Source organism: Pithys albifrons, chromosome Z, assembly GCF_047495875.1.
Source record: "Pithys albifrons albifrons isolate INPA30051 chromosome Z, PitAlb_v1, whole genome shotgun sequence".
Classification (NCBI taxonomy): Eukaryota; Metazoa; Chordata; class Aves; order Passeriformes; family Thamnophilidae; genus Pithys; species Pithys albifrons.
Window position 1 is genome coordinate 37761511 of NC_092497.1, and position 14954 is coordinate 37776464.

General features: G+C 37.4%; 1 protein-coding gene across 5 annotated transcripts in view; it reads left to right on the forward strand.

Moving 5' to 3' along the window:
- Positions 1-14954, forward strand: part of SRFBP1 (serum response factor binding protein 1) — a 70046-nt gene that overhangs the window by 11589 nt on the left and 43503 nt on the right. For 2 of the 5 annotated variants that reach the window (XM_071580399.1, XM_071580402.1), the window contains exon 2: positions 14588-14676. The exons of 1 other annotated variant lie outside the window; for it this stretch is intronic. In XM_071580399.1, coding sequence (XP_071436500.1) covers positions 14588-14676 — 89 coding nt within the window. Of the gene's footprint in view, positions 1-8107; positions 8179-14236; positions 14257-14587; positions 14677-14954 lie in introns of those variants that run through there. 2 more of the 5 variants (XM_071580400.1, XM_071580403.1) reach the window with 2 other exon arrangements.

A 14954-nucleotide genomic window follows, 5' to 3' on the forward strand; every position in this document is an offset into this window, starting at 1 on the left:
CAGCCTCTGTGTGCTGGGCTGGTGGAAGCAATGGGAGGGGAGTTTTTCTGGCTTCCCCTCGACTCCATGTGCCCTATGCCGTTCTTCTGAAAGAACAGTCACTGCTGCCTGGTTTCACTACTCGGTCCCTTGAGGGCCCGATGCCGTTCGCAGAGGAGTTGCTAAACCCCCCACCCATCCCCCAACGCTTCCGGAATAAGGACGGTGAGAGGGTTCTTACACTGTCTGTGGGAAAGGTTTCAGCCCATCCTTGTGGCTGCCATTCCCACGTGAGTTTCAGAGCCAGTGCCTCTCCCCCTCCCCCTTTGTCTTTGCCTTGCTTGGAGCCTGTGAGTCACTGAGGCTGCTACTTCCCAAGGCGCAGCATCGCCTCCCACTGTCTGTGAGTGTAACTGCACCGAAAAGCAGAGATAGGACTTTATTTGTTTGAAAGTTTGGTTATAGTGTTGCTGTTTGTTCTGTTCTGGAGGGTTTTTTTGTTTATATATATACATATATATGTGTGTGTGTGTGTGTAGTAAAGAATTGTTATCCTTTTTCTCTATATTTTCTCATAAGTCTCTTAATTTCAAAGGTTGTAGTGGTTTTTGGGAAGAGGCCCCCTTTGTAATCCAGAAGGGCTCCTCAGTTTCCTTGCTAGGTATCTTGGTTTCTTTTAAACTGAGACAGCATGCCAAGTGTCTTTGTGCTAGAGGGACATGAAAAGCTAGACTTGATAGTCCGATAATAAAAGAAGTCTGACGTACGCTTTTTTTAGGGTTGTATTTTTTTTGAGTAAGGAGAAGACAGGTTTTATTGTTGGTTGGTTGTTGGGTTTTTTTGAGAAGATATGCAAACATACCTGCAAGTACATCTTTTCTGTTCTTTGCCTGTTTTCATACTCTTTTTTTAACAGAGTATTTCTTCATTTGAAAACCTGGATACTAAATCTTTACTGTGTGTTTATCACAACAATTTTTTTCCCAGACACAGGAAGAAAGTGCTTATGAATTTTTCCCCCCTTCTAGAGCTTCATTTGTTAACTTTTATTTGATCCTTTTATTAGACTAAATACCCATCCTTGCTTTGCTTATTATGCTCTTTGATTCCATGACATACTTCTTTACTTATCTCCTATGTGATGGAGTTTCTTTCTAAACTCTATAAAGTGTCCTATCTGAACATCAGACAAGAAAGAATACAGTCTTGGGAGTTACAAATTAGAAGCAGGAGAACATTGTAGCCTCAATTTAAAATGTATTTGCTTGACAGAAATTTCTTCACATGGTGAGTAGAGACCTGCCTATAACTTCAAAATGTATCAATACTGGTGATACTTACTCATGTGATGAAAATGAGCTGTAACTGTTGCAGGACTTTCCCTGAGGTGTGGTTGGCTTTATGCAGAAGGGAAATTGAATGTCGCTTCTGCATCAGGAGTTGATTGCAGTGCCTTTTGTAGACAGTTGATCATTCCCCTTTTTTGATTGGCGTTTTCATATATCCAAAGAACCTCTAGCCTTTTGATTTTCCAGTACTTAATGCCTCGTTTTAGTTGTATGGAGAGCAACAAACTTTACAGAGGAGGAGTTTGAAGAAAAATAGTTTAAATTTTAAACAAAAAAATATTTTTGGTATCATAATAAGATTGGTTACTTTTATGTTCAGTTTTCACAATGCAGGCTATGCCTATATTTATAGTCAATCTAAAAAATATGGTATTTATTTTTTTATTCTTCAGATTTATAAAAAATGGAGAAATTACCTAGTAGATATTTCTGCAACTTGATCAGTCCTCAGCTGATACTGATTTGTTTTATTTGTTTAATGAACTTGAAACCTTTTTTCCTTTATGCCTACATAATTACAGCTATATAGTGACACTGAAATATGATTTTTGAAGTGAATGAGTCCTACTACAAAAATGAATGCTTGTTTCGAATTACAGATTCACAATAATAATACATTTCCTGGTAATATTAAGATAGAAATATTTGGCAAATATTGTATTGCTATAACATTGCACAGACCTTTTCTTTCCCTGGCTTCTTGGTGTAGTCTGAAAGTAATTGAGGTAACTATGAAGATATCTTTTTTATGTGAAGTATCTTGCACAGAACAAGTTTTCTGTCTTCCATTCCATTCAGTAAGTTGTCAATATTCTAATTTCCCTTGAACTTTCAATCACCAAATTAAAAACATCAGTCCAAAGAATGTGGTAAGAGTAAAATGTATTGTGTGTATAAGTTGAGAACCAGTGATGCCTGGCATGTTGCAGCTCTGAGTCCAGTGCTCCTTAAAACCTCATATGGGTATCCTCAGCTATTTCTCTCTCTCTGCAGTTTTTCCGTCTTTTATCCTTGGGGTTGCTCTCTTTGAGTGCTCTCAGTAACTGTGGTTACGTCCTGTTTCCCACCTGTTTGGAGTATCAGGAGATGTGACGGGTGTTCTGTGGCTGGTTCAGAGCCAGACGTACCGGCAAATGAGTATGCCCATACTATTTGGCAGCCAAAATGGAAAAGATTTGAATTCTTATTGTGTATTTCTTCCATGCTAGGCATGCTAATTTTAGTTCTAATCTCCTACTTGGCTACTAGTTTTCACAAAACATGTAGGAGCTCTGATCTGTGCTGATTGGTAAACCTTGTTTTCTGTTTAATAAGCCCAAAAGTTGCTGGAGAGGATACTGACAAATGATGAACTGACAAACCTGATTTACCCAGAAGTCAGGCTAGTAAGTATAATTTCAGAATACAGCTTTAACATACCACTCTTTCAGGATACCTGGCGAAAGTTACAGCGTATCGGCACTCAATTCCTGAAGTTGGGATTTTTGTGACTTAGGAGGCCAATGCCACCATCTCTTAGCAAAAATGATCATTATTTAAGCTCAATAGAAAATTATGAGCAACTAAGAAATTTTTTAAAGCTAAATTTTGAAAAAAAGTTAAGACGGGGGACTTGTAAGTTGACATGGACACAGCATGTTTTAAATGTAGGATAGGATGTTTTCCTTAATTTTTTGTACATGTAATTTATCATAGTGTCAGTGTTATATAAAAGTAGTTCTACAAATTGATGTAATGATTAAAGAATTTCATGTCTAAATAAACTATTGAAAAGCAAAATTATATATAGAAGAATCAGCTTGCCTGTCAGTCTTCAGAATTTCCGTCTTAAGCTTTGAGTCTGCTCAGGTGGTGATTGTCAGCTTGCTTTTTAAGTCCATCATAAACAGTGGCACCTTTCTGCATGCAGATAATTTCAGTGGGTGTTGTCCAAAGCACTGCCAAAACAGATGAATGCATGAATGTTGTGAGATCAGTTCTACCAGTGCAAATAGAAGGGACAGCATGCATTCTTGTTGGGTTAATTGACACACAGCTGCCATTGTCCCTGTTTTCCCACTCCAATCCTACCTCACTTAGTACCCTCATACAAGCAGAATGATCATTTTACAGCTGGAGCTGAGCAGCTTTGTTGTCATTTAAAAATGAGTCTTGACATTTTCTTAATAACAGAGCAAACATGCATGCCAGTCTGAATTAGTGTGACTGTTGACATGCTGACTGTTTGGCCAACAGAATATTGGAAGTCTGCTGTGGGATGGATGATCCATGAATGCCCAAGTCATGTAGTTTCTTGAAAGTGAACTATAGCATGTAAAGAACAACTGGATGTCTTTTGAAATGCACACTGAATCAGGTGCAATTTACTAGCTTGTTGTTTTAAACTTCATGAGGTATGACAAGGCCAAGTGCAAGATCCTGCTCCTGAGTTGAAGCAGCCCAGTATCAAGACAGGCTGGGGGATAAAGGAATTGAACAAAGTCTTACGGAGGAGGACTTGAGAGTGCTGATGGATGAAAAGTTGGACATGAGTCAGCAATGTGCACTTGCAGCCCAGAAAGCCAGTTATATTCTGGGGTGCATCAAAAAGAGTGTGGCCAGCAGGGCAAGGGAGGGGATTCTTGCCTGTCTAGTCTGGTCTGGTAAGACCCTGTCCTGGAGTGCTCCATCCATCTCTGGAGTCCTCAGTACAGGAAAGAGATGGACCTGTTGAAGCAGGTCCAGAGAAGGGCCGCAAAAATGATCAGAGGGATGCAATGCCTCTCCTGTGAGAAAAGGCTGAGCGAGCTGAAATTGTTGAGTCTGGAGAAGGGAAAGCTTCAGGGAGACTCTTTGTAGCCTTTTAATTACTACCAAAGAGGCTTACGAGAAAGATGGGGTCAGACTTTAAAGGGATAATGGTTTTAAACTATAAGTGGTTTGATTCAGACTAGACATTAGAAAGACGTTTTTTATTATGAGGGTGTTGACACATTTGAACAAGTTGCCAGAGAGGTGATAGATGCCCGGTCCCTGGAACTACTCAAAGCCAAGCTGGATGTGCTCTGAGCAACCTATTGTAGTTGAAGATGTCCCATTGCATGGGATCCATGTATGTCCAACCCAAACCATTCTCTGAATATTCAACAGTTAAGTGCTATGTGAAAGGAAATACAAATAAGGGAAAATAGAAGAAAGTGCTGTGTGTTCACAGTTTGCCAGAGTTTATTCACTCTCATACCATTCCTTTTCTGCAGTGCACTTTTTCAAGTGACTGATACCTATGTCTGAGATAACCACAAGGTAGAATGAGGGGAAAATGATCTGCTGCACCGGTTTGTCCTGTCAGCTGAGCTGTCAACTCTGCTGCTGCTTTTCATTCAAGATGGAATGGTATCTAGTGAAATACTTTAGTGTGACATTGTGTGACAAAGGAGTTAATACTTAATTGCTGGTAGCAATAGTCTATTTCAGTCTGTTAATATCTCTTAGTTCTGTCAGAAAAACCCATTCCTTTATGTTTTGGGGCTTTGGCAGACAGACAGAACTTACCTTGCATTTAAAGCATTTGGTGATCTGCTACCAGGGGATCAGAAGAGACAGAGTTCTAGCTACTTGCTGGTGGTTACCCACCCTAGTATTGGAGTTTGTGAATTATGGTAAGTGAAAGGTTGGCAAGTGCCTATTAGTATTCATTTTTATATAAAAGGATGTTAATCTTTAAAACCTACAAATTACCCTGAGTCATGTTATATTTTTAAATATCCTTAGAATAGAGAGGTGTAAGTTTGTAAGCTTGACTTTTTTTTAACAACTGTGAAGTGTTACAGAAAGCTGCCTATTTTATTTGAAGTGGAAGAAGATGACATAGCAACATGATGTGCATCTTAAAGAAGGGGGAGGGAAAAGTAAAAGTAGCAATGTCAAACCAAAGCAATCACACCACCACCATCATCTCCAAATTAGTACTAGAAACACTGTAGTTGCACTTCTGTATTTGTTATGGGAAATGTGTCTTGCCCAGATTTTACATTTTGGATCATGGTTGCGTCTTATATAATTAATGTAAAAAATTACATAGGTTGGTTTTGAGTCAGAATAGTCAAAGTATGGTGTTACAGTTCAGATTATGCAAGTAATGTAGAGATTTATAGTGTTGTCCTGGAAGCAGTGCTCTTTTTTATTTGCTTTTTAAAGGTTCATCATTTGAAGGGGGGGAAAAGGCCTCAGTACTCGCATTTTTTTATTCATCTGTGTTCACCCCGATGTGACTACTGCAGCTTCTGCTGTTACTGTCCTCTAAAGTCAAAGCTTAAGGAGGTGTGAAATTCACATGTGGCTTCTATCTGGAGCTCTCGTCTAATTAAAAAATCTTAGACCTAGAGATCTCTTGATCTGAGCTTTGCTGTATTGACTGCCTTGATCACATCCCCCTGCAGCATTTCAAGGAAATATTTTTAGCAGAGTGCTAACTGGGGAATTTTGAACTTGTATAGTTTTTATTTCTGTGTGATTAGATATGAAGTAATTTATGTAATACTACATCTTTAGCTAGTTTATCACAGTACTGCTGTTGGTGTAGGGGTTAGAAATGTGTCTGGCCAGCTCATGATCCTGGTTTGGACTTGATTGCTTTCTGAACTACTACATATAGAGTCTGACTCTATGCAGTGACACACTGACTTTGAAGAAGTAAATCCATTAAATTTTGGTCTTTGACAATGAGCAAGTAATTCCAGGCTAGTCTTACTCTCTCCCAACTATCTTAGATATTTGGAATTGCTTTTCAAAACCTTTTAATAATAATGGTCTTTTTTAGCTGTTCGAGTACTCCTTGCTGTTTGCACTTGGAGAAATTACACTATAAATGACAACTCTTCTCCATGCAGGAGGAAACACACTGCTATATTGAATAAAGAAACTCATATTTCAGTGCTTCAGTTGAGAAAGTACAAAGAAAGCAGCATGGGCATAGTGAGAAGGAAGGGTTTGACAGTACTCACAAGGAGTATGTGTGGTACTTTTCCTGTGAGGAAGATAGAAATATGCCCAAGTGGACAGCGTGCTTTCTTTTTTCTTTTACCTTTAGCAACCCTCTTATGAACGTGACAAGGTGAGTGCCCAGAGGCCTGAGAAGCTGCTGGTGTTTTGCTTTGTGGATGCCTCCAGCGAGTGGTGGCACTTCGGCCTGCTGTGGACAGCAGAGTATGGTCGTTTAATCCAGAAGATCATGTTTCATGAACTTTTGTAAATTTTGTTAGATGTACTGAGATATAACTGAGTCCACTTGATTCAGTCCTGTTTGCATATTGCTGAAGTGGCAAAGGCAAGATTAACACTACATTGCTATGAGGCAAACTAACTGAAAAACTGTGCTCTTAGCACTTTCTGTGCTGGCATTTGATCTGTGTATTAAATAATGGAATTGCTCGTTTATTGTAGTCTGGTTTGTTGTAGTCCATTTCTCTGTCTCCTTCAGTACATTCTTGCTTTGCTCTTTTTCCGTGGAACTAGCTAATATTCAAGTGACCATAAGGGAAAACACTTCAGGAAACTGATCTGGCTGAAAATTCACTTTGTTTTGTTTTGTTAATACATTCCTATTTGCAGTATATATTTATATACAGCTGTCCCAGAACTGAACCCTAATACTCTACACAGGTGTGTTTATGTTGCCCTTGCTGCCTTTACCACCCTACTCATACATGTTTTAATAATGCAAATATATGAAGCTGTAATAAGTCTAAGACTGCCCATTTCCGTGTATTTTGACATGTATAAAATATATACTGTAATATAGGGATTCTTTTTGTAAAAATTAAAAAAAAAAGAAAGAAAAAAGGAAACCTGGCAATTGCTAACTTTTCCTAGGAATCTAAAAATCATTAGATCTTTCAAGTTGACATGCCAGATAATAGAGAGAAATATTTGTAATGAAGTTCCAGAAACATTTTTTCACTTAGATTATTCACTCAAAAGATTATGTACTATTGTTAGTTCTGGCTAATACGTGATCCAGCTGCAGGTGTTTTGAATTTTAAAACTTGCTGTTGCCAAATAGCACCAAAAATTAACATTGAGAATACCCGGTTGCCATGGTAATTTCTTGGTTAGAAGACTGCTAAGTAACTATAAAATGAAACCAATGCTTTTGATGTGCTCTAAAATGAGAAAGGAAAGAAGATCAGTGAGAACTGAAACATTACTTGGTTCCATGTTTTTCTTGTATTGGAGAGACCTTGACTACTCAAATACATTTCACCTTTTTTTTTTGGTTGGTTTGGGTTTTTTAAGCTGGATTTCTTGCTTTGACAATTGTTTATGTGTAATTTAAACAATTTGCAAAACTTTTTATAATAAAGGCATTTTACAAAACACAACTAAGTTCTGTGTGTTTTTAATGACTTTTTGTCTTTGTACTTTAGCAGCACTGCTTAAACTTGAGGGAGTTAAAAAGTTAATCTCTTATTGCAGTAAAATCAAAAGGCTATGATATAATTTTTGTCACATATGAGTATTTTTTCCTTTTGTTTTGAGTCATTTTGATCTAAATAGTATTAGGCTCTCATTTCAACCTGCAATGGTTTTCTTGGCATGAAGGGAATCTACAAGGACTCAGGTATATCTTGTACCTAGAATTTCATTTTTTTCCTGTCATTCAATCACTAGACACAGTTTGTGCAGGTATATGCTAATTTGTCAATAGCAATATGATCATGTATCTTTCAAATAGACTCTTTCCTGAGACAGAGTTTACAGGGTAGGTTCTTGATGTTTTCTCCTTTTTATCTCACTCTCAGGTGTGACCCTCATGACAGTTAAATCCTGTTAGCCTTGAGAGCACAGAAAGAAACTGAAGTGGAAAAGCAAGGTCAGAACTACCCCCTTTTTTTGTTTCCAGACTGTCTCGGTTTGAGGCGAAAAAACCAAAATGTTTTACCCACAAGCAGGGGAGGGGCCTCCTCCACAATAATCACACCACTCTTTATCAAATTTAAGAAAAGGAATTTTAATACAAGAAGGATAACTGCTATATATATATATATGTAAACAGACTAGTACAACCCACTTCCCCAACACCACAAGAGAGGGAAAAAAAAACAAACCAAAAGAAACAAAACAACAACAAAACCCAGCAGGTTTTTTCTCCGGGAGAAAAGGTTATACTTAAGTGTCCTTGTCACAGCCCGGCTGGCTGCAGAGTGAGTTTCAGTCCCTCTCCAGCGAGACAGACGAGCAGTGAGCTTTCAGATGGACTCAGTCTCTTCCCCCTGTGTTCCCCGTCCAAGAAGCAGAAAAGGTACGAGCAACCAGCAGCAAATCCAAGGCAGGTAGCAACAGCAGCACGGCAGGAAAAGTAGTCCGAGGTGGGCAGCGGCAAGACAGCCAGGAAAAAACCCCAGCAGTAACCAGCAGAGCAGCCTGCCTCCTTCGAGCCCCCACTCCCCCGTTCTGCCGAGCCAAGACTCCCGAGAAATCAAAAAAAAAAGAAACCAAAAGAGACAAACCTGCCTCCACCCCAGCGATCAACAGTTAACTACTTCTTTTGTTAACCGCTGGCCTGGGCAGTTAAGTGGCAGGGGAGAGAATTTACATAATAATCCCAAACTACAACACAGACATCAAGTGGTAGAAAAGACATAAAAGACCCTATATTCCAAAGTAGATTTGGACATGTCTGTGTAAAATTATACTATATTGTTTTAGAAATAATATCTTCAGTATATATAAATGAAATATTTTTGCAATTGTGTCTGGACCTTGAAGACAATCTTCATAGAGGAAAGACTTTACCATGTTGGGTGAAAGGGTGGAGGCCTATGTTTAATGGGTGTGTGTTTGTAAATCATTCTGGATATTTCACACTATTACAAATTCTCACAATTATATTTTTTCTCTAGATTACGTTAGATGAAGTGTCCTTATTGAGGAGAACAGAATAATTTGTCTTTTCTGGTTGCTTGTGCTAGAATAGGACTAGACTGTGTGCTGGCATAATGCAGAAGTGGATGAAGAAATTCTGGTCTGTCTAGTGCTGGTTGTTTAAGGATTTAATACTTTGTTTAAGTGCGTTATTGGGTCAGGACCAAAATTTATTCAGTACTTCATGGGCTGAAGCCTGAGAACAGTTGTATGTGTTTCAGGCTGCTTAGAGGAAAAAGATGTGTCCATCAGTTTATTGGCTTTCATACATTTTGGGTAACTGAGGCCAACTGCATAAGTTAACTTCTAGTAACTTTGAGTTAAGAAGTATTGAAGACTTTTCAGGTCCTGGTATTTTTGTGCAAAGTGCTAACTTTTGTATATGATAACATTAAAAAAAATTCACTTTTCCTTCTCAGATGTTTCTTGTATTTCAGTATTCTTTGAATAAAATATACTCAAATGAGTCATAGGCAGAAACATATTAGTGTTTCTCTCAATCCATTGGATTTTTCTTGAAGAATGATTTGGTATTGTGTTTTGGGTTTTTTTGTCAAGTACAGATGATACTATAACTCAGAGTAGGCACGTACCTTTCTTGATACATCTACAAATCTTTAGTCACACTTTCCTTGCTTTTTTCCTAACTGGCTGAACACTAGCTTAGTTTGGAGGCATAGTGCCTGTGCAGACCTCAAAACAGGTTTCAGAAGTGGCCAAATAAAACATTTTATTCTAATGTAATGTTCCTTTGAGTACTTTACCGCTGTTGTCTTAAAAATGTGAGGGCAAATACCTTTGGCTGGTCATGTGAGTTTGAATGTAATATTGCACCTACTCTGTTGCTTTGTCCACATTCCTGGGTGTGTTTTTGTTGCTATCCCTAAGATGAGGACTGTTCTGTAGTGATTTAGGATTTCAGAACCAAAACCAGATTTTTGGAAGTTGTTTTATCTATAAAATGCCTTATGTTTATCTTAAAGAAACTTGAAAATTTTGATACAACGTTTTTTGGACCAGCTTAATTATATGGGAGGCTCTTAAAATAACTTTTGATTCTATTCCACATGTGTTTTGTCTTCTATTTTGTCCAATAGCCATGTCCCATTAATTTAAAAGGGATAATGTCTGTGATGAGAAGTCCTTTCCAGATTCTAACACTGATGCAGGCATTGATTCAGCTTTTCCAAGACTTTTGTTAGTTGAAGTTAATTTGTAACTGTGAGTGAAATACCAGTGTTCAAACCAAACTATTTTTTGTGGAAAAAAAAAGAACCAACCACAAAACAAAATAAAAAAAAACCTAGAAGGAAACTTAGAGATCAAAGGTACAATTAAGTAATCCTGTGTCAGTTTCTCTCCCTTTATTGCCTCTGTTTGGGCATGAAAAGGGCTTGAACATACCGAGGGTTCAGAAGGCCTGACTGGGCTACCACACAAGAAGACAAATGCCTGGAACGGTTATTAACCCTTGAGAGGCAGTTCCAACCTGGAGTAGGAAGGCAAAGTGGCTGAAGCTATTAGTTTTCCCTTTTCTGAGCTGTATATTCTGGTTAAATACCATAATTCTTGTGATGCCTTTAAACACTTGTTAGATTCATTGTTTACTAGAAGTCACCCTCTTGGTTTGGTATGTACCCTCTTTTGCCTTTGTATAGGTCGGTTGTACCCATCTGTTCCAAGTGGGGCTTGCTTTGTTGCCAGATGCTGCCAGGAGTATTAGTGAGTACCAGCAGTATCAGTGACCACCAGGAGCCCTGTGCCAAGTATTACTTGAATGTAGGTTGTGCTGAAATCAGCAATTCCTGTTTTAATCCTCCTCAGTAATGTGCATTCCTTTGAAAAGATTAATTGCAGGAGAGAGTTTCTTGTTCTTACCTGGCTAGTAAGCTGCTGATCCTCTGCTGTGCTCTTTGCTCTTGCGTGAAGCAACAGCAACTCCTGTCTGCCTATAGCTTGGAGTGGTTTGTGTGGAGTTGGCTGGTACACATCATGTTTTGTGGCAATCCTTACTGCAGGTTTCAGGCTCTTGAGTTATGGATGCCTCCTTTCCTTGTGGAATACCTGCTGTCTTGGAATGTTTTTGGACTTCATCTTTGTTTAGAATCTGTAGCAATAGAAATACAGTATACTGTGAAAGGCACGATATACTGTGAAAGTGCAGAATGGATATGATTTTATTCATAGCCATAACTTTTGAAACATGCTCATGTGCTTTCACACTGTGTGTTACGGCCTAGGCTTGTTTTTGAAACTGAGTTCATTGCCGCTATTATTTCTTTTAGATTTAATAATTTATGTATAACCTCTATGTATTCTTATTTTGATATTCTTTATTATTAATAATTCATAAACACATATTTGGTAGAAAAGTCTTCAACAAAGGAAAGTATCTCATTCTTTGTCCCGAGAAATCCTTGAAGTGGTTATTTCCGCTTAAAATTGCAGACTTCCATAACTTCCAGGAATCCTAGAATGTGTTCCTATTGATAGAAGAAATTGTTTGGTTTGAGTTTGCTTGTCTTTATAATTACTCTTTTGTGCTTACTGTGGTGCTCTGAGTAGATTAAAAACTATTGCCCAGTTTTAAAGCATTGTTAAGTCTGTCCTTGGTTTATACTGCAGCCTTTTAAGTGCCAGTGCAAAGACTTCTTTTCTTGTCTTTTCTTACAAAAATTACTTATGAATATTGTTATGAATAAATGTTTGTTACTGTTTTTCAAAAGTCACAGCTGTTCTTGGTGGGGGTTTTTTTGGAGGGGGGGATTTACTTGAGACAAAATTGCCTCTCTCACTTTGTAACATGGGAGACTAAGAGCCACTCTGGTGGTCTGAGCCCCATTGTTCCAGGCACACTGTAAATCTGAAGCTAAACTTATTTTGATTTCTTTCCCAAAGAGCTGACTGCTTTCTTGAGAACTTTATGAGTACTTCCAAGAACACAGTTGATGCATTCTGTCCCATGTGAAAGAAGTGACTGAATTACATAAATTGATATACCTAGTCTGCCAAAGAGTGAATACCTTCCCTCATTCCTGCTGTCATGTCTATACAGCCTTCATTGGCTGGTGGTAGTAGGGAAGGCTGAAGTTTGGCTCTTGCAGGCCCTGGAAACATGCTGTGTCTGCATTAATATTTCTATTAAAAAGTACACGACAAAATATTTTTGAGAGAAAGTTAAATATACTTCGTGTTTGCATACACAGTAACTAATATGTAAAGTATGAGTTTATTTAAATTCAAATATGATTGTAGCTTGTGGATATTTTTAATGGTAATAAATAAGATAAAATAACAAGACCAAACCAGCTACCCCAGACTTTCTAAGAAGGCATACCTGCTTTGCCTCTAACTATGAAATTTGTTTAATGCACAGAGTATCAAACAAGTATTTAACCACAAGATGTGTTACTTTCTCTCTTCCATTAGAAGAAGATGTAATGTAGGGAGCTGTATCATTCTGTATCTTATGAAAAAGAAACATGGGCATGCCTAGATGGCAAATGGTAATGTTATGGATTTGTTCCTTAGCATGTTAAGACCTGAGTAGTGCTGCTGTCTAGCATACACTTGGCACTGGGTACTTTTTGGCATGTGTGTTTTTTTTCTGTTGACTGAAGTAGAAGAGCTTTTGTAAGTAGACCTGTGTGCACAGTTATTTTCACTGGGATAACTAAGGTATGCACTGACCTTTGTTGTAACAGTTTTGGAACAGGACACCAATTTTAGGTCAGTTGTTCTTGTCCCATAAAACCTTTACCTCTTCACTTTTCTTGGTGCAAGTGACAATAACACCACTCGCACTATGATTCCCCTCACGTGATTTTCAACTCCACAGTTTTCTTCCTTTCCCTGGCAGAGGGGGGGCTGCCAACAAGCATATGCCCCTCTCTAGAAATTGTTTTGCTCTAACTGATTCAGCCACTCACAAGTACAATTGAGGGCTTAACACCTTGCTCGTGTCAGTTACCTAAGCTACAATTGTAATCAGGTGTGCAGAAATGTGGTTCCCTTTTTTAAGTTTCAAAAAATAAATTACATAGTCTCAAATTTATGGTCTCTTTGCAGAGTATATATACTAGCCAGGCTTCCCATCACAGGTGTGAGATACTCCTCTGTGAGCCTGGAAGATTTATCTTCTTTCTTTTGTTCAAACTTGATATAGGCATATAGTACTAATATTCCTGGTGGAACTGACTTGATGATGTAATCACCATCAAGCTGTCATTGTGATCTTATCTCTGAGAAATTAGAAAATAAAGTGCAAATCTGATGTAAGGAACTTTCTTGAGAAAGGGCCAACTTAATTTTTAACCTTAACCCGTAGGATAAATTTAAAATAAATTTGTCAAGAAGGCTTTTGTCAAGAAGACTAATTTTTGTTGTTGTTTTTTTGTTTTAATATTTCATGTTTTGCAAGTTAACTGTTAAATACACAATCCTAATAGGCATAGTAAAAAAATTATATATCTATATCTATATCTATATATATATATATAGATATGAATAAATAAGGTGGGAGTTGAGTTGTAAAAAAGGAAGTCACTATTGACTTGCTGTGTCTCCAGGATGTTTATCATTGACAGGACAGCACTTGGGCCAAAGGTTTTCCATAATGGAATTTAATTGCAAGAGATTCCAAAGATTTCTTTGTTTATACTATGTGTCTAATAATAATTAGAATTCTGTATCTTTATTATTGGGGCAAGAAGTAAACCTCAAGTTTTTGTTAAAGTGCCTACTTTAAAATACATTTTGGGAACAGAGTGCTGGGTATAACAAGTTGAGATGGACTGTAATGAGTTGAAAATCGCTTGGATTTTTATTTTCAACAAAAATGAATTCAAATACAGAAAAATAATTTCTATCTCAAATTCTGTTTTGTAACAAGTATGTTTACCTTGAGAGTTTTTCCCGTAGTAATTCACAATGTTCTGTAATGAACATGCCTTTATATATTATGTACCAATGGAAAAGTACTGCTGCTGTTTCTCTGGGACAAGAATAAGCAAAGTGAAGGCAAAAGGTGAGTCTTTTCAAATCTCTAGCTCAGTCTAGCTCTAAGAATAATATTAAAGTTTGACTAGTAAGGAATGTCTTGTCTTTTGTTTAGACCTCAGACACATTTTAGACTGTTGGTTGTTCTTCCTCTGGTGTTTATGGAAGCAGTTTGATTTAAAGTGAAATCTGAATTCATTTGAACTGGGATTTGGTTAGCAGGGGAATGCACTTCATTTTCAGAAATCATGCTTTTTGTTAAACTAATTTCTAAAGTTTAAGTCAATGTAATGAATGTATTGTATATGGAAACTAATCAAGGAAAGCAAGCTTTATAATGTCTTCCATATTTCTGACAGGTTGTGAAGATGAGAAAAGATGTGAAGAAGGCCAGAGTCTTGACTATTCGCAGACTAACAAGACACATCGGAAAATTGAAGTTGAAAAAGTCAGTTTTAAATATAGTCTTCTTATTTGTATGTTTATAAATGAGGCAGTATCTTAATTGTTTTCCAGAAAAATGAAGTAGTGGGAGAAAAATATATTTAAAACTTTAGGCACTAAATACTTAAATTCTATTTTTTACATCATTTAAAATAGACTGAAAATAATAACTAAAAGCAGTTTCATATAGAAGAATTGGGATGACCTTTTTAAACAAGATTTAGTGTACTGAAAGCTAATCTGAATTGATTATAGAACCTTTTACAGCACTTTTAAAAGTGT